The sequence below is a fragment of the Ammodytes marinus genome (assembly GCF_949987685.1).
Source record: "Ammodytes marinus genome assembly, chromosome: 19".
In the NCBI taxonomy this organism is placed as follows: domain Eukaryota; kingdom Metazoa; phylum Chordata; class Actinopteri; order Uranoscopiformes; family Ammodytidae; genus Ammodytes; species Ammodytes marinus.
Window position 1 is genome coordinate 9,019,423 of NC_137223.1, and position 25,031 is coordinate 9,044,453.

Here is a 25,031-nt window from a genome sequence, read left to right on the forward strand (position 1 = left end):
TTCCTGTCTCAAAGTCAGTGTGAAGTGCAAAGAAAAAAAGCAAGAGTCCCTCCTTATTTGCAGAATCAAGAGAGTGGGATTGCAAAATAAACTTCCTGTATCCTCTCTGATTTTGATGAGAACTTTTCAGTTCCCTTTATTTGCTGGAAATGCTGTCACTAGCTTACTCATGTCCAGTCACCAACCAAACAGCTTCTCACACCAGCACGCCCACGGTCACTGGTGTGTGTCCCCTTGAGCTGGATGGACCTAAATATAGGCCTCTTAACAGGAGGGGAGGAGGCTTCTCAAAGATAGAGACCCCAACCCGCAACATAATGTTCAAAGGTCTGTCCAACGTCTGCACATCTAACTGGAAATACAGCAGATGATAAACTTAGGGAACGTTGTTGGAGCAATGTTATTGGAAAAAATTATATATAATATAAGTCAGTCAAATAATAATTTTTGTTTATGAATCAATACATCTAAAAATGACTGATAATTACTCATTATTCAAGCTTAATTTCATTATTTGAATGCATAAGACAAGTGAAATCCTTTGCAATCAAATCAAAACTGCTTTAAAATCTAAAATATCTCATTTAGATTGACACCTAGTGGCTAAGTAAAGACGTCTTGACATTTACCTCCTCATCCACGGTCTCTAGAGGCTGACTAAACAGACCATTAATCATACTGGTAATTCAGTGTTCAGTTGGTCTAGTTCTCTGTCAATCCGTGCTCATAACAAATAAGAATAGGGCGTGGGGGTTGCCAGGTTTGACGGGAAACCTACACTATGGTTTCAGTATCAACCAGGAAAAGTTGTGCAGTAAAACTGATAGTGTCACATGGTAAAGCTCACTCACATATTATGTTATAGATATTATTTTTTTATTGTGCATTCCCCATCAAATTAAGAATACTCTTGCTGGCAAAAAACAATGATGGTCGACTGCATTTAATCTTTCAATATTATTATTTCAGATGATATTTTAGATTATTTGCTGCAGAGAATTTTGGTTAGATCATGCAATCATGACTATATTAGCTGCATGGTCTGCTACTGATCACCAGACCCCACATGTACCCCATTTCCTATACTATTTGCCCCTTAAAATTAGCAAGCACTCCTATGCTGGAATGATACTGTGCACAATATAAACTACAATGATCAAGATGAGGCTGACAGGTCAACATTAGATATCAAGACCACTTTTGAGCCAATAATATGCACTAAAAGTCCATGTCGACTTCTACAATTCCATGGCGTTGTTTGAGAGCACCAGAATAGCTACTAAATTGACAATAAGGTGTGATAAGTGTGTGAACTGAAATAATAAATAGGCCAAAGCCACAAAGTTAGATGATACCTAAGTAACAGCTTATGTATAAACTGTGTTTATACATATAATTTTCACTTACTCTGCTTAATTGTACAGCTCTTCTTTTTAGATCATAGATTTAGTTTTATGTTGCATATTTGTATTTATATTATTGGACTTGCCCTGCTTTCTTTGTGTTTATGTGTATTGTATGTTTGTTTGTAAGCACCATCAGACCATGGCAAATTCCTTGTACCTGCTAATTGACACATAGGAACACAAAATAGAGTAAGCCATAGACTATATCATGTATAATTAATAACTTGCTGCTATGCTCATTTTAAACCACTGCAGTAGGGAATATCTTGATCAGAATACATAGATTATGCACATTTGATCTCCATATGAAGATAACCCAAATAATTATCGTTTTATCTGTAGGCTATTCTAGTTGTATTTGTATGCCGAAGAAGGGGGATAGGACAACATTATCTGGCAACCATACTCGGCTAGGACGTGACCGAGCTCGGCTCGCTCGTAGTGCAGTGTGAATGTGGAAGTTGTCGCCATCATATCAGGCTGAATTGTTTACCTAGCTATTTAGTCATTTAAGTCGTTGTGTGCTTGGATATAAAGTTTATGCCATCGTAGTTTATGCCATCGTTAACCTCTCTTTGCATCCTCTCGCGAGTTCATTTGTACTGTTGGGATGTTATTCATCAGTAAACACGTCTAGGACCGGGTGTTTTTTTACTCACATTAGCCAGTGGCTAATTTTGAGAGCACACATTAGCAGAGCTGGAGTCTTGAGGAACAGCAAGGTTGCGGATGGCTGTCGAGTAAAAACACCCGAGAGATACTAAACGAAAAAGCTGTGGACGTTGTCAAGTGCTCGCCGATAGTTTCAGCTGGTACGTGAAAACATACTGTTGCTAAGGAGCTAGCAGCATCACAAAGCTAGCATCGGCTCTGCTAAAGGAAACTGGGATTCCTAGCTAACAAAGCTAACACTGACAACACACTGGGATTGGTCTACGGCGCTGGGAATCTGTTAAACTGGAGCCGACATCGTCTCATCACCTGTCTCTAACACGTACGTCCATAGATATGCTGCTGCTCGTAATTAATATTAGTGTGTCACGGTTTGTTACACAGGCCATAAGACTGCTAAACCCATGACCTCAGTGCTAGTCCATTACGTATGCATCTGCTCATATGTATTTACAAATGCATCTGTATTTATGCCACCTGTTCTATTATATTTAAATCCGCCTATAGTTACATTTATTCAGATATTTACATGTCTGTAAACACCTCTATAAACTTCCCTACAGTACAGAGATGTAAGAATTCCATAGCCAACAACTGAATCATGATGTTGGCCATTCCTGTGGAGTGCTAACTTCATGTGCAAATTATTTAAGGTTATTCCTCTGCTGCATGTACAAAAAAAATGTTAAACTTACTGTTGTATATCAAGCTAGTTTTAAGATTACATTGAATTGCCTTGCGTGGTACTTTACCAGCCCAACAGATAAAAAGTCAGTGTTGTGGTGGACTCACTGTATTGCTGATATTAAGTTTTTTTTAGCATGTCTTCTCTGTGTGTCCCACAGCAGGCTGCCGGGCCTGACAACAAAGGAGATGTCTGAGGGAGATAACAAGCAGGCTTCTGACAACGGCATGGACATGAAACAGGATTCCTCCACGGCAGCTGCACCCACGGGTCAAACGGTGTCTCCCCCGGTGTCCATGGTGACCCAGCCTCCGGCCACCGCTGCCACAGAGGATGAGGAAGATGAGAGTGAGGATGAGTCTGAGATTTTGGAGGAGAGCCCGTGTGGACGCTGGCAGAAACGCCGAGAAGAGGTGAGGGATAACGTCTGGAGAGGAGCCAAGTTTACCTTTACTGTAAGCAGGTAAAGACCAGGGCCATGATGCATTGTTTTTGTTTTTCATTCCGAAGGTGAATCAGCGAAATGTCCCCGGGATCGATAATGCTTACTTGGCCATGGACACTGAGGAAGGAGTGGAGGTGGTGTGGAATGAGGTCATGTTCTCTGAAAGGAAGAATTTCAAACTACAGGAGGTGGGTGCAGCGTCAAGCCAACGCAGTTAGTCGGGTCTTAAGCAGTGATGTGCACAACAGTATGATATTACAATATAAATAATAATCATTATAATGATTGCGTTTGCCGAAGGACAGCTTTGTACCTGCAAGGAATAAAATGCATTGCTAAGGTTTTAAGGATTATGTTTTTTCCGTTGTTTTTCAATGATCACCTTAACAATGCTGAAGCCAATTGGTTTTTCATTTTCCCCCTTCTGCTTTAAGCTTCTTAGGCAAGTGGTTGGACTTGATGCTTCCAGCACAGTAGCCAAGAACACACTGTACCTAGGAAACATTTTTCAGACATTTGCAGAGTAGAGTAAGCAGAGCAGAATAAGTGGTATTAAAGGCTCTTGTTTGCTGGTTATGCCTTTAGGCATTTTGGCTGTCTAGCTTGGTGGTTCAGCATCATCAAGTGGTTTCTGTTTTCTCGCACTCGTCTTGGGTTGCACGAATGACATTCATTTAAATAAAAACATGAGAATGAATGAGGTTATAATACCGGGTCGGATAAATGCTGGGTGCCTTCGAGCAAGGCTTGTTACACACAGCTGCTGTAGTTTGAGCTGCTAAGGAACCAGCTAGTTCACCACTGTTTGCAACAGGCAGCTTCTCAGTTTTTATATGCCCATGACTGAAAGAAATGCAAGTGTTCTTGATTCAATGACTTTGCCCTTAAAGGACAGTCTCTTCATCCACTAGTCCAAACTGCTGTCTGAGAAAAGGCCAGGCTATTTAAATGTTGTTTAGACAAAATTAACTCATTAATGCTTTTTTTTGCATTCAAAACAGTATGTAAAACATGTAATATTCACGGCACACGCTCTATGATTTTTTTTTAATATGCTGCTTTAAAAGAAATGAGGCTAGATATCATGTGTTCCTTAATAATCGCTGCTTTCTTTTCTTCCACAGGAAAAAGTCAAAGCCGTTTTTGACAATTTGATCCAGCTGGAGCATCTGAACATTGTCAAGTTTCACAAGTACTGGGCGGATATCAAAGAGAACAGAGCCAGGGTATAAGACCATCTCAAGATTTTTATCTTTAATTTATTTTTTTTACAAATGCTATTAAAAATATAAGCCATAGTGTTATGGCTTGTGTGCTGATCTGTTTGCATTTCTGTTTTTCTTGTGTGCAGGTCATTTTCATCACTGAATACATGTCATCCGGAAGTCTCAAACAGTTCTTGAAAAAGACAAAGAAAAACCACAAGACCATGAACGAAAAGGTGTGAAACTGCTCCAACTCATTGAATGCATTGTGAAACTAGGGTTACTTGAAAATGACAACAACACATAAAAATGTATTTGACATGACCTATTGATTTTCGATAACTTGTTTCTTGTCCGACAGGCCTGGAAGCGCTGGTGCACACAAATACTGTCGGCTCTCAGGTACGTAAACAACAAGGTTCATTTCTGTAAATGTTGGAGGATAAATTATGGTATGGGGTCATTGAAATGAATCACCCTCCAAATACTATGATATGTTTACTACAGCTTTTGTTACAGTAGTATTCAATCATATTTATCTTGAATTTGATTTGTACATCTGAGAACTACATTTCAATATAATGTGTCTTCCCTGATGTGGTAGAATATTTTCTTATACTGACTTGTTGTTGCGTTGACTCCAGCTACCTGCACTCCTGTCAACCTCCCATCATCCATGGCAACCTGACCTGTGACACCATCTTCATCCAGCACAACGGCCTCATCAAAATCGGCTCAGGTAGCAAGAAGGATATTGATGAGAATGTTCTGTCCCCTGTTTGTTACTACAGATACCTTCCCCCATTAATATACTTGGTCTTGTATAAGTGTTGTTAGTATTAAAGTGTTTCCCTTCCACTATTTCAGTTGCTCCAGACACAATCAATAACCACGTGAAAACCTGCCGGGAAGAGCAGAAGAGCCTTCACTTCTTTGCTCCAGAATACGGGGGTAGGATCCTGACTTGTCCTATTTTGTGAGATACTGTCATGGTGAGCCGTAAGTGCTTCTCTGATATTGATCATCGTATTTCTACTTTCAGCTGTTGCCACTGTTACCACAGCCGTGGATATCTATTCCTTTGGAATGTGCGCCTTAGAGGTAAGAGGATGTCTCCTTCGGCTCTGCAATACAATAATAATAATACAATAATGTCACCCCATTATTTAGACATGTGAAGTGTTATTGTTGCTCTGAAAGTTAAAGTCAGTTTTAGCATAAAAAGGAGTCAATATGACAATAATCAGGTCGACAGTGATGATCAATTTATTCTTAATGCGTTATGTAACATGGAAGAGGCTGCTGTTGCCTTAAGATTTGTGTTTTGTTTTTACGAATCATTTTCCGATCAACACTCTTCTCTGTCCAATCACTCCCTCAGATGGCCGTGTTGGAAATCCAGAGTAATGGAGATTCGTCGTATGTGTCACAAGAAGCCATAAACAATGCCATTCAGTCCCTGGAGGACCCTCTGCAACGGGTGAGCGAGGGACAGGCGAGCATTCAAACGCCTTTTTATCAGAAGAAAATCCACAATATAACACTTTTGTTTTTGTTTTGCCCTTTCAGGAATTTATCCAAAAGTGTCTGGAGGTGGACCCCGATAAACGACCCACAGCGAAGGAGCTGCTGTTTCACCAAGCCTTGTTTGAGGTGCCATTACTGAAGCTGCTGGCTGCACACTGCATCGTCAGCCACCAGCGTGAGTAAACATGCACACGCACTAAAGATTTAGTAACTTCAGTTTAAAGATACTGTTAGTGGCTCACTCTTCCAAAGTTTCTCAATGTATCAACGTAGCAGCACCGACTTCAAGGTGGTCAAATATACAGACATGAGTTTACTACAACTTTATCAGTTAACATAATGTCTTTTCTTATATACTTTATGTCAAATCGGCAATCTTTCATATGCTGAACGGTGATGACTTTGATTTAAACCAATAAAAACCCACCATGCTCTGTCACAAAAATAAATATGTGCGTGTGAATTCCTATCCTATTTCCCTTTTTAGATATGATTCCAGAAAATGCTTTAGAAGAGATGACAAAGAACATGGACCCTAACTTGGTGATTGTTGAGGTCAAGGACGGAGTTCAGATGAAGTAAGTCTACTATAGTTTTTTCTTTTTTTGGGGGGGCATTTTTCATGCTTTATTGATAGTGTTAAGAGACAGAGGTGAAATGGGGCAGAGAGGGGAGTGACATGCGGACTACGACCGCAGGCGGGAATCGAACCCGGGTCTGCTGCTGGGCCCGGCCTGGGGGGGGACGCCCTACCAACTGAGCTAAGGGCGCCCCCAAGTCTACTATAGTCTTGACTAGATAGATGTAATCTAATTTTTATCTTTTCCTGCTCCTAGCGTTTGCATTACAGTTAAATTATACAATACCTGAACTGAGTGGAGTGAAACGAAAAGCTGTCCAGCTCTGCTTTTTATTGTGTTGTAGATTCAGTCACACTGTGATTATTCAGCTTAAGCAAAATTATTATTATTTTTTTCATCAGGCTCTCTCAGTTTCCTGCCCTCGAGCTGGACAAATTCCTGGAGGATGTCCGGTAAGAAAACAGTCACACAATAGAAACACATTTGCTGTTGATTTGCCTGTGATGCGATATCTGCCTATTCTGGCTTTGAATGCTTGGACCTGTTGGTGAAATCAAGCGGGGAAAGTAAAATGAGACTTTTCTTCGTCAGCTACTGAAACAACTGATTGAGTCCAAAAAATGGATAATAGTGAATTCATTGTAGTGGAATATGTGAAAAGTTGTTGTTCAAGGCACAACGACACAACATGGAGTCATTTTTCAGTCGTCCTGTTTTTCTGTCCAAAGCTGAAGTTGTGCTGCTTTTTTCCCCTCTCTTGTTCCAGGAATGGGATCTACCCTCTGACTGCGTTCGGGGTTCCTAGTCCACAACAGCCCCAGCAGGAGACAGTGAAGTCGCCCATAGTGCCCCCCTCTGTGAAAACCCCCACTCCTGAACCTGCAGAGCTCGAGACCAGGAAGGTATGAAATCAGATCTCTGTCAAATAACAAAAAAAAAAAAGAATGCTGATCATGCTTTGCTTTCACAAGTAATCTCAACTGTCAATAGTGAATCGTTTCTTAAAAAAGCTGTTGAATGAATGGTATTTACATTAATTGTCTAAGGCAGGGTAGAGAATAGTTGGAAAACTATACAAAGTACTTGAGGATATTTAAAATAAAGAGTTAAAGAAGTACATTTTTAGTGTAAGTCAATGGTGTGAGAAGCAAAATGCAACAAAAGATATGGAAAGAAAACAAGTCGCCATGTTATTGAATCAGATATTTGTACTTTAATCAGACTTGAAATGACTGTAATCATCAGTACTTGAGTTGCCTGTAGTAAATGCAATTAGTCTTTTTCAGCATGTCAATTTTTTGTATATAATACAATGTTTTCCTTGTGTTACTGCACAGGTCCTTCAGATGCAGTGCAATATTGAGCCTGTTGATGAGGGCACGAAGCATCATGTAAGTATCAACTCTGCCCATTTAACGAGCAATAGAGTGATGTCTCTGCTGCTTAGTATTAACATGTCATGCCTGAAAGTGTTATGCCAAAGTGTCTTATTTCATTCTGCTTTCAGCTGACTCTGCTGCTCAAACTTGAGGATAAATTGAACAGGCACTTGAGCTGTGATTTGTTACCAAGTGAGTGTGAGTTGTCATTTTTATATTCTTACTTTACTAAGATCCCTTAATGGCAGTGAATAGACATCACTGTGCAAACAATGTTAATGTTATTATTACCAATTACTGCTGTACTTAATTTTTGTAAAAATACTTTTCATACATTTAATTCATTATTTAAATTGAAGAGATGATGATTAAAAAAGAGTGGAAAACAGATTTGGAATAACGTGCAACAAAGCAAGCGAGACACAAACTTAGGACAGTGCGGTTCGTCACCCTTTCACCTACATACATCATCACTTTTACTTTTGAAAACCTAGCTGTAAAAACTGGTTGATAAGATAACAATTTGTCTGTTGGCATGAAAAAATTGTCTTGCATCACAAGCTCCAACAATTAAAAAGACAACACGACAACAACATAAAGAAACCAGGCATCATTAAAAACATAAATAGTAAATATGATGGGGGCCCAGACCATGTAGTTAAAGACAATGCATTTTAGATAAGCATTCTTTTAAGAGGTGTCATTGTCAACTGGTGTGTGTGTCCTTAAGGACTTACAACACAATGGATCCATAGTCTTGCTCATATAGCATTTGTAAAGTCATTTAAAATTGTTGTTAATTACCATCAGTTTGTACTCTTTCTCAGCATTATTTTTTTTTGGTGCATTGTTCCTTTGCTTTTTCCATGTCTATCACATCACCCTTTTGTGTTCATGGTTGTAGAACATGCAGTGCACACAATGTGGAAAGCTATTTACCACACCAATGTGCACCTTGAGTTACAAAGTCAACTACTTAAAAGGCATGTTATTTGTTAGTTGGTAATACTGGGACCCTGCTACCATGCCGGTGTTCTGACTGCCCTGTGTTTCTGTTCAGATGAGAACGTGCAGGAGCTTGCCGTGGAGCTTGTTCAGCTGGGATTCATCAGCGAGGTGAGTGGACTTCATCTTCATGACTCTGCCCATTCAAACACTCAGGCTATTAGCAGTTTGACCACAACAATCCTAGCTTGCGGGTAAAACTAATATTTATTTTTTAACCTTGCTGTCTCTCGTTTTCAGGGCGATCAGCCACGACTTGCATCCATCCTTGAAGAGGCCTTCTTAAAGTTCTACAGCCGGAACGGTTCTCTCAATCCGGTGACTGTTTCCACGTAGCGGAGGACTCGCTAGGCCTTCTGTCAGCCCTCCTCATCCTCCATCAAAGGACTGGCTTTGTGCTCCATCTCTGAGTTGCAGTTAAGCTTTGCGAGGATGGAGGAGGGAAGCCTTGGTCTGGTTGCAGATCCCCGCAGCGTGTCCTTTTATCTTCTGGTGGGAAAAGCTGCCACTGAGTGGTTGTTGCTTCCCTTTTTTTTTTTTTTTTTTTTATTTTTTTTTTTCTTTCTTCCCTCCCACCCAATAAAGCCATCTGCTCTTCTTTTGAAGAGGAAAATCCTAGTCGCAGCTTAAAAGGAAAATACAAACCTTTTCACTTTTTAGCTTATTTTCTCCCAGTTGGTAGAGGCAAGCCCAATCAAGCTGATTAACTGCAATAGTTTACTTAAGTCAGTATTAAAACTGTATTTTAACCTTTTTTTTTTACATAAAATTGTTAAATAGTCGTCTGTATGAAAAAAAAATAAAAATAAAAAAATCTTTGTTCCGGCATACTGAAGTGTATGTATTATGATGTTGTGAGGTTAAGTCTGGTCCTTTTTAAAATTAGTTTTGAGCAGCGAGCGAGTCGTCCACCTACCTTGTATCTGTTTAAAAGACTCTAAGGCTTCAAGCTCTAGTAATGCACCAGATGCAAATGTCACTTTCATTTCAAAATTCTGTAATATTGCTAACATAGTCATGAAAGCATGCAGCTGCAACACAATCTGAGGAGCTGCGGCTAAAAAAAAGTTGAATATCAAAACTATTTATTTGTGTGTCTTTTCTTGAGTGTGTACTGCACTTCCAGCACTAAGGCCGGTCGTTGTTTGAAGGTTTGCTTTCAGTTGCTCACTTTCTTTGAATCGAGCCATTATTTCCTATGAGAAAAAAGGAGGAAGGGTCGTCACTTGACTGTCATCCAACTACTGTCGTAGCTTCTGTTGTGCAAGTAGCCCATTTACTAATAAGATGCTATGTCAATGAAGGGTTCTCTTTTAGGAGGTATTTTATTAAGGAGAGGTTGGTAAGATCCATGTTGAAGATGCTTTTCTGTTAGCAGGTGATCTGACAGATGTTCGTTAGCGGGTTCAGTCGATGCATATTTGCTTTTCTATAAATGGAAACTGATGCATCTAGAAAGCTTGTGTCGAGTTCTCACATTTTAATGATGACATTGATGGATTCAAATGATGATGTTTTGTCGGCTTGGACCTCAACATATACATTTTGTGGCTCTGAATCATTAGTTTCCTTCACAGCTGAGGTATTCTGTGTGATGCCAGAGCTAAAATGTGTCCTCTCATATACTTGTCCAGATATTGGCTCAGACCACCCTACAATGTAAACTGTTGGGGGGGATCTCTGCTAAGTTTGCACTGCGGCACACTATTTGTATCCTTTTGGAAATGTTCTGTGGCTTCTGGCTACTTCATACTTAGAACATCATTACAATGAAATGTAATGTCTTGTCCCCTCTGTATGCTGTGACTACCGTAGTCTGACTGGGTGGGAATGCCTGGCATGCTGGTTAACCATCTTATACACTGTATGCTGGACACTGCTGTTTCTGCAATGCATTTATCCCTTTTTTTCACTTCCTCAAATAAAAAAATACACTATCAGCACTTCAGGTCCTTGTTTATCGCAAGTAGGACCGGAAATTTCACCTATACACAAAACCAACACATAAGCTTTATCATGAGTCAATAAGCAAAAGCAAAGAAAGACTGAAGCCTGAGCAGTATACGCTATCTGGTATGTACTTTTATACAGTGCTCTGGGGGCCGTGATCCTCTAAATGTCATATGGGCTGTGATATGAATCCATTATTTAAAGTTATAACTCTTTTAATGTGTATGCTGCTCAGAAAGAATTTATGTCAGTGTGATTATTTCTTAATGGTAAATAACCTGACAGCTCGGGTGCAAACAGGTTTGTGACAATGTAGGATTGAAGAAAACATCTTGAGTTTTACCTCTTTGGGACTGAAGGAAAACAGGTTTAAGTAACAGAAATATTCAGAGTTCCCAAAAAGTTTGAGATCCGCAGCAAATCCTAAACCACTAAACTGAAACGTTTTAGTTTCTCTTAAGGTTGAATGAAATTGTAGATTATGTTGTAAGTAAAATAATGTCCACACAAAGAAACACAAAAAAAGACTTCATTCAATTGTTTAAATTATTTATACAAAAGAAAAATCCGTCAGGAGTATAATCTCTGCCCTCAGAGCATCACCCATTGAATTAATAATTTGTTCCAAAATTTTAAGAAACTGTAGCCCTTGTACAAGTATATCCATGTACATACTTAAAGTCACAATGTGTGCTCAAATACCAGTTGAATAAAACACATTTCATGCGGAAAAACACATTGCCGTACAAAATTACAGCAGTATAATAAAATGACAGCAAGACTAAAAAATATTTTTTTATATAAAACACCCTAGAAACACGCTCTAAATAAATAGCTACCAAAATGGCGACATCCAGTTCATGAGTGTTTTTCAGCTGCGTGGGTCTTTTCAATTCTGTACACTGAAAACTACAAAACAGTACATAGCACTTCAATTCAAACACATTACTCTTTCACATAAAATTTCTGTTTTACTTCCCAGTTTGAAAGTAATGTATATAGGCACAGTAATTAAATTCATGAGCCATGTTTGGTAAACGTTATCCTTTTGTTATTCACAACTCTCGTGGCCAAAGTCTGATTACGGCCGACTAAACAAAGTGTTTCATCTCAGTTCAGCTTTTCGCACTTTGCTGTCGAGAAGCCGTCTTTGAGAAAAGATCAATGCTCCTTCTGCTGCAACTTTACCAGGTCACTCAGACAATTAAACACCACTGCAAATTGATCTTTAAAAAATCCAACTCCCCTCAATGCAGTACGTAAACTTCATCAAGAATCTCTAAAAAAAACACAAACATGTGTTTTAGATTTTAAAATGTGTTACTTTGATGAAACCCTGACTTGAATCTGAAACTCAACCCAATTCCAATAATCTGAATCCAATATTTACAGGCACAGACACTGTTTAACATGTTGATATTGTTAATAGTATTGTCAATATTTGTTTTTTGAGAGGACTGTCTATAGAATAATGTTTGAACCTTTGACATCAATTAAATAAAAGTTTATCAAAGAAAGCCCATAATCGCAATATACGAGAGCTTGAACGATTCATAACATCATTTTAATCTCTATATCAATTTTGATAACTAATGAAATCTTGCATCTTAAATAAATATCCAATGGTAATTTTTTCAATGCAGACTACAATTGATGGCTGTATTCCATTTAGCTGCGTCAGATTCAGGGTCCTGTTATTGTACAAAATATAACATTATAATTTGGTTCAAAGGGATAAACAAGAATATAAAGTTTCCCCGTTTTGGTTGAATGTTTTTAGTCTATATTGCTGCAGACCAAGATCATTCTGTAATATATTTTTTTTTAAAGATTATCATCTATAAAATCATTTAAGAATAATACTTTTGATAAAAACATTAATAATATTGAGAGAGTAGATTAACTTCCATGTCAGAAAATATGTAGTACAGTCATCAGGTGTTTAAAGTTTCAGTAGGTAACTTGACTTATAAATTAAATTAAATTAAAGGTGCTTCGAGGAACTTTCAGTTTGTGGTAATTCTTGAACCCCCTTTGGACAAAAGCGGTAGTGTTTTTACTACGCCAGCTGTAGTTCCTGGGTGAGCATACGCATGACAAAGGCATTAGGAAAAACTATATAAAAATAGCAATCTTTGCACTGATGGTCTCGTTTGCTGTTACATGTCATTATGATCATCAAAGGAAATTTCGATAGTTTCAGAAATATTTTAAAGTTCCTCGTAGCACCTTTAAATATACAGTGAATTTTTCAAATTCATGTTTACTGATCTGAGATAATATATGGTCCAGATTTCGTATAAACAAAAATGTAAACAGGAGTTGGTAAAACACTTAATTCAGTGTTTTAAGTAGCAGATTTTAGCAAAGACAAATCTACAGGGTCTGAATATGAAAATAAATTGTGCTTTTCTTTGTTGCATCCAAACTAAGTGGTTCAAATCAGCATACATAAGAAATGTGCCTACATCAGCGCCGCATGTCAGATTTCTTTTTTTGGAGTGAAACTCTTCAAACCTTGAAGTGGGAGGAATCAGAAAAGAATAGATGATAATGTAAAGTTAGCACCGTCAGTGCAGCAGAAGGCATTTTAATTGTTGAGGCTCATCCTGGTTCAACTCATGGCTGGAAGTTAAGATGACGTCATGGTGTCAATTAGCTCTGTAATAAAAAATCCTTCCCCACGTGTTTTCACCATCTTTCACAAGGTCTGAGGATCTGAAAAAAAGGCGAGGACATCCTTCATTTCTTCAGACACTGGTACATGAGTGCTCGTGGATTCAGCATGTAGCGCTCAGAGTTGAGTAGCTTGGTGAGATACTGCGGCACCTGAGGCCGAGGAGCCATGTAGGACAGACCGGGACTGACGGCCATCACCTCCGCTATCTTCTGCTTCATCTCCCGGATCTCGCGGTCCTGCCTCATCACTTTATCTGTCAGATGGACAAAGAGTCATATATGAAGAGATATTCCAGGAACTATAATGTGTGGAAGTTTTGCTCTACCTTCAAGTGACCTCAACTATGAAAACTATCCTAATGTAAAATTCCATGTGACAGTTTTCTCTGAGTCACCATTACAATGACAAAATGCAGTTCAATAGATTTTTTTGGAACTTGAAAGCACTCAGGGGGCCTATATCTTTACAAAGGCTTCACACGGTTCTCAATTTGATATGTATTACTCTTATTGTTTGAAAATGTTAACGTGCATCTGAAATGTAAATCTGCAACAGAGCGCACACACATTGTGCTGGCTGGCTATCAACAGGCAAGAGTCCTGCAGAGTATACAGTATAAATCCTGAGTTTAAATTGAGGATTATATTGTTGTAGAAATGGTCAAAAAACATTTGTTCCTTTAATCTAGGGGAAATAATGGTGCTGTATGGCCAAAGGGTGGAGCTATGTTTCTTGGTCTACTTTTCCACAGAATAACATTGTAATCTAATGCGTTCTTTTGAAAAATCACAAAATCTAACAGGGCTGAGAAGAGAACACACAGTACAGTCACACGAGAATATAACATGAAGTTGCACAGGGAGAGACAAAAACAGCTGCATAGAGACAGAGTGTGGGAACCTTGAGCGAGTTCCAGCTGTCTGCGGGCGTCTCCCAGAGCAGAGAACAGGTCCAGTTTGATGCGAGTCTCTGCGCTCAGGTTGTACTCCAGATGTTGAGCCTTCTCCTGCATGGCCGACAGAGTGGACAGCAGCATGTCCGTCTCTTTCTCCACACAGCGGTACTGTCCCAAAGCCTGAGTCCAACAAGCAAAGCAAACAGTGAGCAACCGTGTGCAAAAACATCACAACATCAGTGACCGCGTGAAGACGTCGGTGCTTTGGTTTCCTAAGTATTTGTATTTTCAAATGTCGCTGTCGCTTTGTGTTTTTGGTTGATTCACTTAGGGAACCAATGCACCGCAGAGAGAACAAAGTCCACACACTGATGATGAATTTTCCAGCCATTCAAAAAACATCAACGCTGCACGTTATAACAGGCAAACTGTTAACATTGACTTTTAAAAGCTTCCTACATTGTGAGGGAGGGGACCTCTCCTGTTTTGCTGCAGTGCAATGTTTTCATGAAGGGCCAGCATGCTTCATGGAGAATATGTCACCAAAATGAAATACCACACAGTGCAACAAATGTACACACCAGATATCAAAACCACAACAACAACCATACAATATCACTGCATACTCATATGATAAAGTGCAATATGTTGACTGCAGGCCGAAAAAAAAAATATGTTCAATAAATATTCATAATAATTCAATATCATACAATATTATTTTTTTTACAAACAAAGAATTAATGGACATAAAAATCAGAAACAGCAAAAAGACTACAAGACCAAACTAAGGATGACCAAATACTGGACCACTGGAGACTCACAGACACTTACAACTCACAAGTTCATTCCCAAATAGTCAAAAAAATAATACCTCAACATCACTCTCTAGATCTACCACACGACTCTCTTTCACTTGACACTCCAGCTGTAGTTGTTTGTATTCTGTCTCTAGATCTTTAACTCTTTTCCTTAACATTTGGGTTTCACAGTGTTCCTGCCTGGTGTAGGAGATGGAGAAAATAACAGTTTTCAGTAGTGAGAGAGAGGTTTCATTGGGAAAGAAAGACCACTTTCCACAAGAAAGAAACATTATAATTCATTTACAATTGTTCTTTTGAAATTCCACACGTGTAATGAAAGCATTTACATAATGCATGAAAAAATGTTAACGGTAAAATGTCATGTTTTGAAAAAAAAGTTTGTCATTTTTGTAAATACTTATGCTTATTCAATTTCTTCATGAGGAGATTGATTTCACTGTACTTCAATGTACTTATAATATAAGGCCACAGTTGCAGTTAGCTTAGCTTAGCATAAAGCCTGGAACCATAGGGAAGAATTAAAAGAAAAAAGGAAGCTCCAAACTATTTATTGGTGGTCAGGAATCCAAAAAATATCCCTGCACCCCAAATGGTCTTTCTTTACTCTTGGGTAAATGAGATGCTTTAATGTGTTTATTAGTGAGCTTGAGAGCTGATGGAATTGGAAGCCTCTGCTTTTCGGCAGAGACGTGCTAGCGGTTTCCAGCCTTTATGCTAAGCCAAGCTGACCATCTCCTCATCCGAGAAAGTGAATAACTGTAATTCAAACTATTTCTTCATATGTTTAGCCATACACTCATAACAGCATTCGCAGCAATTGTACTTGGGAGCAAACAAAATGCAGATCCAGCTTTACTTTCCCAGGCTCAAAGCCACTCTAGTAACAAAGTGTGATTTACCTGTTAGTAAGACTGCGTGCTGTGCTGGCTGCTTCCTCCAGTTTCTGTGCCTGAAGCTCGGCCAACTGTTTCTCCACAGAGAGTCTGGCCTCCGTCTCTGCTCTGGTCTTCTTCTCCAGCATGGCACTGCTCTGTTTGTCCCTCTGCTTGGTTTTAGTCAGACACAAGATCCTGAGGGAGGAGCATTCAAAATAAGACCGTAAATAAGTGGGTTACCTCTAGAGATTAAACACTGGAGCACGTCACGTTATCAAAACTCTTCAAAACACGTTGAACAAGATTTAAAGCCTCAGGTGGGTGGGTGTGAATCAAACACATGCTGAGTTCATCTGTTATATGGGCTACATAATGAATCTTGTTCAGTTTTCAGTGCGCTCAGAATGCTAATCTGCTATTCCAGATAGAGGGACATTTCTACAATTGTTTGAGCAGGAGAAACACAACACACACAACACAACATTGAACAATTACACAGGAATGTAAAATCTCACCTTAGACTTTGTAAAAATAAAAATAAATTTTTCACTTGTATGATGTTTTATTATGGATTTATTTTCCTGTCTTCATTCAAAAGCGTGGTCTTTTCGTTTGAGAGCATGGGTTATTAATTTCAAATTCAGATTTTGTCATTCTCTCCCTCAAACTCTGCCCTCGCACTCAATTAACACCTGCTCACATTCAGATGTACTCTGCTCCTGCTCAAACTGTATGCTAGTGTTTAAATATATTGTCGCTCGCACATATTTCATGGGTACAGCTTCAGCTCTTTTCCTCACAATGACATCACCTCACCTTCTTGACCTAACTGGGAGGCCATTAGTGACCGTTAAGAAAGGTTCATAAACCCTTTTTTCAGGATTAAAGGTGGAGTCAGCGATTCTGGAAAGCGCTTGTTGTAAAATAAATTTAGTCAAAATCAGTTAATAAGTCCTCACGATCCGCTACCTGTCCGCACTGTGTGTGTGCTGAAAAGGAATCTGGTCTTAACACACTGCCTAGGCTCTGTAAACTGGTATGTAAACAAAGGGTATGTAAACAAAAAAAAAACATCATAGCTAGTAACTTCTCCGTTTATGAAGCCTAGACTGTGAATTAACACTATTTCTTTTAGCACACACACAGTACGGACTTCACTGATCTTGACAAAAAGTGATTTTGACAACAAGCTTTTTCTACAGAATCGCTGAACTTTAAACCACCTGTCCAAAAACGTAGACAACCTTAGCTCTAGAAGGATTTACTGCCTAAGTTGCTTTTTATATACAAGATGATGTAATGTATAAAACAGCCCACAGAAGGAGCCAAAGGCAAGCTTTTAAGCAGTGGCTGTGGCGATGACTCACTTGCTCTGGAGCAGCATGTTGGACTGTCTGAGCAGGGAAACCTCTGGTCTCAGGCTCCTCTCGCTGTTGGTCAGGTTGCAGACGTGACTGCGCAGCTCCTGCTCGCTCTGCCTGCTCGACTGCAGCTCGCCCTTTAGCCTCCGCAGGTCCTGCTCCAGCCTGGGCGATAACATAGGCAAAGAAAGAAAGCTCTGATTTCACCATCATGTGTCAGATTTCAAACTGTTTAGTTTAGTTTTTATCTCACACAAAACAATATAAAAAAACATAGTGATAAAACACATAAGTACATGTGTGGGTGCAGCAATAACCTGTTCAGGCCCGCCAAAAAAAAACGTTTGAATAGTAGATTATTATAACACAATAAAAGAAAAGGAAAAAAAGAAAAACAATCAAAGAAATCAAAATGATAAAATCAAGGATATCAAAACAATACAAAACAAACTAAAAAACACAAAAGAAAATACAGTTGTTCAACTGAAGGTAACAGTGGTGTACTTGTTCATCTGTTCAGCGTGGTAGTTGTGAGCTGCTGTGGCGCTCTTGTCCGTCGCGTCCCGGTTGGGGCTGACTGTTTTGGAGCTGGTCCTCTGTTTCTTCTCAGTCCTCCCGGCGGGCGGTGAAGGAGTGGTTGTGTTGTGTCTGCGGGCTTTGGGCGAGGAGCTTTTAGCCGCCCGCGAGGCTTTGCTTCCCTGCTCATCTTGAGGTAGGTGATCCGGGGTGGTAGTAGTAGAGGGTTCTGGTGCTAGTGCCCCACACTGGAGCGGATCTCTGCCCTCACCAGGTTTGGATGGAGACGGCCGCCGGTTAGATTCTACCGACCTGGCCTCTTGTGTTCCCTTGTCTGTGGCTCTCTCCTCGCTGCGGATCTGGAGGCAGTCCACGGTGTGTCCTTCATCATGGACCACCACAGTGCCGTTCTGACACTGATACTGGGTCGCCTCGGGCTTTATCTTCCATTTTGAGCCTGCAAGTAAAGGCAGGAACAAAACAAAACACATTACTCTACTATGATCTTAATCCTGCAGCTGAGATATGAAAGGGGCAACGACATTTAAAGCATTTACTGGATATATTTAAACACATTTTTAACTAGCCCCTACTGTTATTCTATTACCCCTACACATAATAACATAACTTTACATTTCACTTTTTTTTTTTTTTTTTTGCTTCTGGTTGAAAGTGATTTAGGTATAATAAACACATTTGCTGCGGTCAACAGGATTAATTGATCTATACTCTAACTCTAACCTCTTACTATGAACTGACCTTTGTTATCCATATCAAAAATAATAGAAATTAGCAGATGTCCAATTATTGTTGTTTTTAACACTTTTATATTTTTGAAAATAAACTGAATATTCTGCTATCCTGTTACTATTTTTACTTGGATAAAGAAGACCAAAAGGGATGGCACTGTGTAAGAATTCCCCAATTTGTAGTAAAGGATAGCTTCCTCCTCAAATCTCTGCAAGGATCTACTCAGTTCTAGTCGCTTGAGGAGTTTTATTTTAAATGGTAATCATCATTTTAATTTTAATAAATTGACATGTGTTGTCATTCCCACTGTTCATTTGGAACAAACAGTACTGAACAGTTTCTTTGACTGCTGATCACACAAAAAAAAGAGTGCCAACTCAAAGTACTGGAGACAACACTTGAGTGATGAACAAGAGGAAAACAGAGCTAATAAGTGTGTATGAATGGATGGTGCATAAGACTCACTGTTGCTGCCATCTGTTGTGCCAGTCTTGGGGTAAACCTGCAGGCCCGGAGGGAGCGAGTGCTGCAAGAGGTGCATGTGGAAGTCGTTCTCACTCTGCACTGCTTTTTGTATGCGCAGCTTAAAGATGTTGGTGAAGTAGCAGGTGGCATAAAAGCCAAGATATACCACAGGATATCCAATACTGAAAGCGAAAACAAAGGCAAAGAGACACAGTTAGAATATGTTTGTGCCAACCGGTTTTTCTATTATTGCTCTTTTCATAGATCCATGCATATATTTTTTGGCACATAGGCTACAGTATATCATTTCATACTCGACTGGTTCTCAGCTAGTATCATCAAAGTAAATTTACTCCTGTCATTCCATGGCGAACTAACATCTAGGCCCATTCATGACAACACAGGGGGTGATTTGTATTAAGTCGACATACCAGTGTGCAGCGAAAAGATGAGACAGGTTTGCATGAGAGGTTTTAAGGTCTTTGAGTCGAAGTGAAGCCTCTGTGTACACCAGCAGAATCCACAGGGACACAGTCGATATACAGATGCCTTTCTCTGCAGGAGCATATGAAGTCAATCAGTAATGTTAAATATCAGAGGAGTAAGTGCAGCAAATCCAGTACAAATAAAACTAACTAAGACTTCCTTCCACATACTCACCTGTGTGCCATATGTAATTGAATAATACGTAGGTGCTCGCCACAAAGAACAGCCAGTGCAAAGGGACAAAAATTAAACAAAAGATGTCCAGGGTGAAGGCCGCGCTCACAAAAACAACACAAATAACCTGCAAAACAAAGAAAATGGTCGTTTCAGTATGGACTGGAGTGCACTTGAGTGGCTCTGTGAGATTATGGGAGTGTGCAATCACACAGCGGGGGGGCTTCTCACCAGCCCGTGGCAGTGGAAAGTGGTGTACACACTCCCGAGGAAGAGCCAGCACGGCCACAGGTACTCCAGTCTGAACTCAAGGATGAAATCCGCCAGCAGCACCAGCGTCCACATCATCATGAACTTTAGGATGGTGTACGCACTGAGGAAAAAAAGACAAAGGAGCAGTAAAAAGTCTGTCATTTATTATATAATTATTTATGATAATCAAACATAGGCAGGAGTGAGGGAATGGGGTGGGGGGGGGGGTAATGGATTATTTATTTTAGACAAATGTGAAGTATTTTTATTCTACCATCGTATTCTAGTAAATAAAGACACTTCATGATACAATGGAGCCTATTAAAGCTAAGGCTTTAAAATTACACACACACAAACATTGAAAATCTAACACACGTCGCCAAAAACCTATAATTGAGCAGCTGCATCCTAAAAATCCAGTCTGTCCTTTTTAAGCAGAGGAGCTGAGGAACAATCACTAGTAATTTTATGAGGCGGGCACGAGCCAAACACGGGCTGTGGTTTCCTCCTTTGTTCTGCCCGTCCATAGGCTACTAACACATCACCCCCTTCTTTGTTTGGTTACCATGGCGATATCTCATCTGGAGGAGAGAGAGAGAGAGAGAGAGAGAGAGAGAGAGAGAGAGAGAGAGAGAGAGAGGGCTCCACAGCATCCCACTGCACATGGTTCAAATCTTCCTTTTTTTCTTTACTTTACTAATAGTAAAAGTGTATTTGAATTTATATTACAAGTATTTCTATAGTTGATACTAAATATGCAAGTTTTTCCACAATAATTAAAAATATTATCGTTGGGACCATACAAAATATATGTGTTCTAAATGAGGAGCATTGGCAAGCTATAGGCCAATTTGTTCTTGGAGAGTAATGCCATGAAAATGACCTAGAAAGTGTATTTTAATTGATCTTATATGTAGTTTTTAGCCATAGCTGCAAAAATGCAGGTAATTACACAATGAAATCATCAAGTAGTGTCTAGAAAATTCATGAAAAAAGGAAAGAAGAAACGACAGTGTTTTTTTGTATCTCCAAATTACATATTATTTACATTGAAATAATAAAATCTCTTGCTATGCCCATGAAAACAATGCACAATTTAAAACAAGTGGTTTCGGTCTCCTTGAGGCAATCTTTTCTTCTCTGGACTGTCTAGACGCTTAAAAAATGATGCTCGTGTGAGCAAAATGAACCGTTTTTCTTCCGCCTAACAGAAGCATACAATTATTCAAAACATTAAGAAGAAAAAGCACAATGTGTACATTTTTCGGATCTTAAGCAGAGGATACAGGATAGGCTACGTGTAAAAAAAAACAGTCGAGGGAGAAGCAGGCCGACCATAACTTGGCTACACAGCTGCTAAATTTTATGTAATTCTGTAAACAATGTCGGCTGAAGTGAACTCGCGCAAGATACATTTCTTTTTTTTTACGCTTCTGTTCAGGCTCAATGACGAAGCCCACTTTAAAGCTTGATATGAAACACAGCGTCAATGGAGGGAAGTGATGGGGGTGTGAGGCAGACAGGTGACGACGGCTCAAATTCACACAAAGACGGACACCAACCACCAACCACCACAATAACAAAAGCAGCCAGCCTCCGCCGAGGCGACGCGGGCTAACGGCGGCGCTGCAGCTATACCTCTCACACAGCCTCTCCGTTATTTTGAGTTTCTTCATTTTCCTTAGCTTGTTCGCGTCCACATAGCGTTTCTTCATCTTATGGCTTCTGCTCCCTCCGAGCCGTTTGTTTTTCTCACCCGAAGACGAAGAAAAATAAAAAGGAGCAGAAATAAATGATAAAGGGTCCCTCCTTGTGGAAGAGGATGCTCGGTTCAACCTGTGCTGATGTCTGGGAACAGATACAGGCTCTGCGCATGCGCAGTGGATGTTGCACCTGCAAGTGTTCATCGCAGGAGGGAAGCAGATGAACACACTTTCCTAATGGATGTTGTATTGATTAATAGGATAATGTGTCAATCATAATAATATTGACATCAGATTTACAGAGAGGAGCTAGAAAAGATGTGAAAAGTGAAGGCTACAGTGGTTCCTGTGCTAATCGGAGAACTCGGGCCTGTCACCCAGTGGCTCCAGCAAATTCTAGGAACAACATCTGAGATCTCTGTCCAGAAGAGCACAGTCCTACAGTACTGTGCAGGACATTCAGGCTCCCAGGCCTCGAGGAATCAAGTTTGAAGGAAGAAAAAGACGTATATAAATATCTTATATTTATCATCTTATTGAATTGGGAAGCTAGAGGCAGACAAAGGTTGCCTTGGGTGCCAAGTGACTTCAATATACTAATATCACTCACTCATCTCATGCAACTTACTCAATATTATACATTATATTAATTGGATTATTATTACTCCACATCCATGTGTAAGCAGCATTTAACTGTTCCTAATATAGGATAATAACCTGTTTTATAGATAGAGGCCTGCAACAAAGTATTACATTTTACTGATTGAATATGAAAATGTCTCAAATACCTAGAGCCTATGTGTTCCACCAGCATTGCATGGCTTGTTCTGTCAAACCAATTTTTTTGTAAATAAAGTTGTTTCACGTTAAAGTAGCTCTAGTTGCATTTACTGATGGGTAGTTTAATCCTTAATACAGTTTAAAATTGTATAAACTCTTCATTCAGAAACCTGTTCCTTTGACAATCCTCATGAAATGTTGTTCATCAATCTATAGTAAACAGTATTTAGTTCTTTTTTCAGATACATCTAAATTATGTTTGTACGTTAATGCATATTTAATCCATTTAAGATTTAGTTAAATATTCAAATCTTTATTGAAATTTAAAATACAGAGCAAGTTGCACAATGTACGGTTAAGGCAAGGCAAGTTTATTTATATAGCACCACAATTCAAACACAAGGCCATTCAAAGTGCTTTACTGGGGCAAGATTAAAATACATACATTAGAAGACATTTAAAAGCGAATGAAAAAGTACAAGTTAAAATGGAAACAGAAAAGTCTTCAGACTCGATTTAAAAGAACTGAGGGTTGCAGCAGACCTCAAGTTTTCTGGGAGTTTGTTCCAGATATTTGGTGCATAAAAACTAAAAGCTGCTTCTCCTCGTTTAGTCCTAACTCTTGGGACTGTAAGTAAACCTGTCCCAGACGACCTAAGGGCTCTGGACGGTTCATAACGTATCAGCAGATCAGTAATGTATTTTGGCGCTAAATCATTTAGTGCTTTTTAAACCAACATCAGTATTTTGAAATCAATTATTTGAGTGACAGGAAGCCAGTGTAAAGACCTCAGAACTGGGGTAATGTGATCCACTTTTTTGGTCCTAGTGAGGACTCGAGCAGCAGCGTTCTGAATTAGCTGAAACTGTCTGATAGATTTTTTTGGAAGGCCTGCAAGGACACTGTTACAGTAGTCAAGTCTACTAAAGATAAATGCATGGACAAGTTTTTCTAAATCTTGCTGAGACATAAGTCCTTTAATTCTTGATATGTTTTTAAGGTGGTAGTATGCTGACTTATTAATTGATTTAATGTGTTTCTTGAAATTCAAGTCGGAGTCTATGACAACACCAAGATTTCTGGCTTGCTGTGTGGTTTCTAGCATAACAGATGTAAGCTGTGCGCTGACTTTTAATTGTTCATCTTTGGCACCAAAGACAATTACTTCAGTTTTGTCATTGTTTAATTGAAGGAAATTTTGGCACATCCAATCATTGATTTGTTCAATGCACTTACTCAGTGCTTGTATCGGACTGTAGTCTCCTGGTGATATGGTTATGTAAATTTGTGTGTCGTCTGCATAATTATGGTAGCATAATTTGTTGTTATTCATAATCTGAGCTAGTGGGAGCATGTAGATGTTAAACAGAAGAGGCCCAAGAATGGAACCTTGGGGGACCCCGCTCAGATGTGAAATTGCCTATTGACACATAGTAGTCTCTGTCCTTTAAGTAGGATTCAAACCAGTTTAGTACAGTTCCAGAAAGTCCAACCCAGTTTGCTAGTCGATCTAGTAATATGCTGTGGTCAACTGTGTCAAAAGCGGCACTGAGATCCAATAAAACTAATACAGATTAAGAGATAAGAGAGACTTTATTGTCATTTACCTGAATATCATGTGGGAAAGAATATAGACAAACAAAAAACTTCTCCCAACCTGTGTGAAGCATCATTTGGACTACACATATGGTGCAAGGGAAAAAAACAAGAAACGAAACAAGGTTTAACCCGTTAAGCGTATACGCGGGACAAACAATGCTAAGTATGAAGACAAATAGTTGTAGTTTGAGTAGTGGCTCAGGAATAGGGTGTTCCACCAACATTGGCTTGTTCTGTCAAAACCATTTTGTTTGTATTCAAAGTTGTTTCACGGTAGAGTAGAAAAAAATGTGTGAAGCATCATTCGGACTACACATATGGTGCAAGGGAAAAAAACTAAACAAGTTTAAGCGTGTTATACGCAGGAAAAACAATGCTTAGTATGAAGAAACATATTTGTAGTTTGAGTAGTGCTTTAGCAAGAGAGTATATTTGTGTACATTGCATGAAGTAAAATGCAGGTGGTCAGACCTGTTGTTATACATTGTACAGTGTTCTGTGGTTCCCATGGTTGCGAAATAAATGTACCCTGGAGAACAATAAAATTCGACTTGAAATATTGTTGTATTGAAATTGAATGGACTGGACGTCAAGATAATAATAGAAAAAAGCCCGATTGAGGCAGTGGAGACACGTGTGCCTTCTGGCTCAGGTAGTTGCAGTTGCGTGACCAGCTGAGATCTTCAGCAATGTGCATACCAAGAAACTTGATGCTCCTGACTTCATGCACACAGGAGTCATTGATGAGAAGAGGGTTGTGGGCAGCGTATGTGGGCCTCTCTGAAGAATCTATTTCATCTTATCAATGTTGAGAGAGA

At 39.4% G+C, this 25,031-nt stretch overlaps 2 protein-coding genes across 4 annotated transcripts; one reads left to right on the top strand and one right to left on the bottom strand.

The window, feature by feature from the left end:
• The first annotated feature begins 1,868 nt into the window (after nt 1–1,868).
• nrbp1 (nuclear receptor binding protein 1) lies at nt 1,869–9,733 on the top strand. Of its 3 annotated transcripts, none has more exons than XM_080047460.1 (18): nt 1,869–2,400; nt 2,924–3,176; nt 3,274–3,396; nt 4,333–4,434; nt 4,560–4,649; nt 4,775–4,815; nt 5,058–5,152; nt 5,281–5,364; nt 5,456–5,514; nt 5,795–5,893; nt 5,983–6,115; nt 6,428–6,518; nt 6,923–6,973; nt 7,288–7,423; nt 7,859–7,912; nt 8,029–8,098; nt 8,961–9,016; nt 9,146–9,733. In XM_080047460.1, exons 2-18 carry the CDS (start codon nt 2,952–2,954, stop codon nt 9,239–9,241), a joined length of 1,605 nt encoding a protein of 534 aa, XP_079903586.1. In that variant the 5' UTR covers nt 1,869–2,400; nt 2,924–2,951; the 3' UTR covers nt 9,242–9,733. The 3 variants fall into 3 exon arrangements, with proteins under 3 accessions (XP_079903586.1, XP_079903588.1, XP_079903587.1); XM_080047462.1 differs by having other exon boundaries at nt 8,029–8,092; XM_080047461.1 differs by having other exon boundaries at nt 2,927–3,176.
• A 3,864-nt stretch (nt 9,734–13,597) lies between these two features.
• On the bottom strand, nt 13,598–21,860 carry LOC307266394 (macoilin-1; the record flags this gene model as incomplete). The annotated part of the gene is made up of 11 exons (XM_080048408.1): nt 21,769–21,860; nt 20,110–20,251; nt 19,879–20,005; nt 19,650–19,773; nt 19,219–19,400; nt 17,992–18,460; nt 17,494–17,652; nt 16,151–16,321; nt 15,302–15,428; nt 14,436–14,610; nt 13,598–13,788 (listed from the first exon to the last, which is right to left on the bottom strand). Exons 1-11 carry the CDS (start codon nt 21,843–21,845, stop codon nt 13,598–13,600), a joined length of 1,944 nt encoding a protein of 647 aa, XP_079904534.1. The 5' UTR covers nt 21,846–21,860.
• Between the last annotated feature and the right edge of the window lie 3,171 nt (nt 21,861–25,031).

Bases quoted from the DNA above. Each gene is read 5' to 3' on its own strand.
- nrbp1 (XM_080047460.1), top strand. From the start codon at position 2,952: ATGTCTGAGGGAGATAACAAGCAGGCTTCTGACAACGGCATGGACATG. The intron at 3,177-3,273 runs GTGAGGGATAAC...TTCATTCCGAAG, and splicing joins GGCAGAAACGCCGAGAAGAG to GTGAATCAGCGAAATGTCCC. The intron at 5,515-5,794 runs GTAAGAGGATGT...TCACTCCCTCAG, and splicing joins TTGGAATGTGCGCCTTAGAG to ATGGCCGTGTTGGAAATCCA.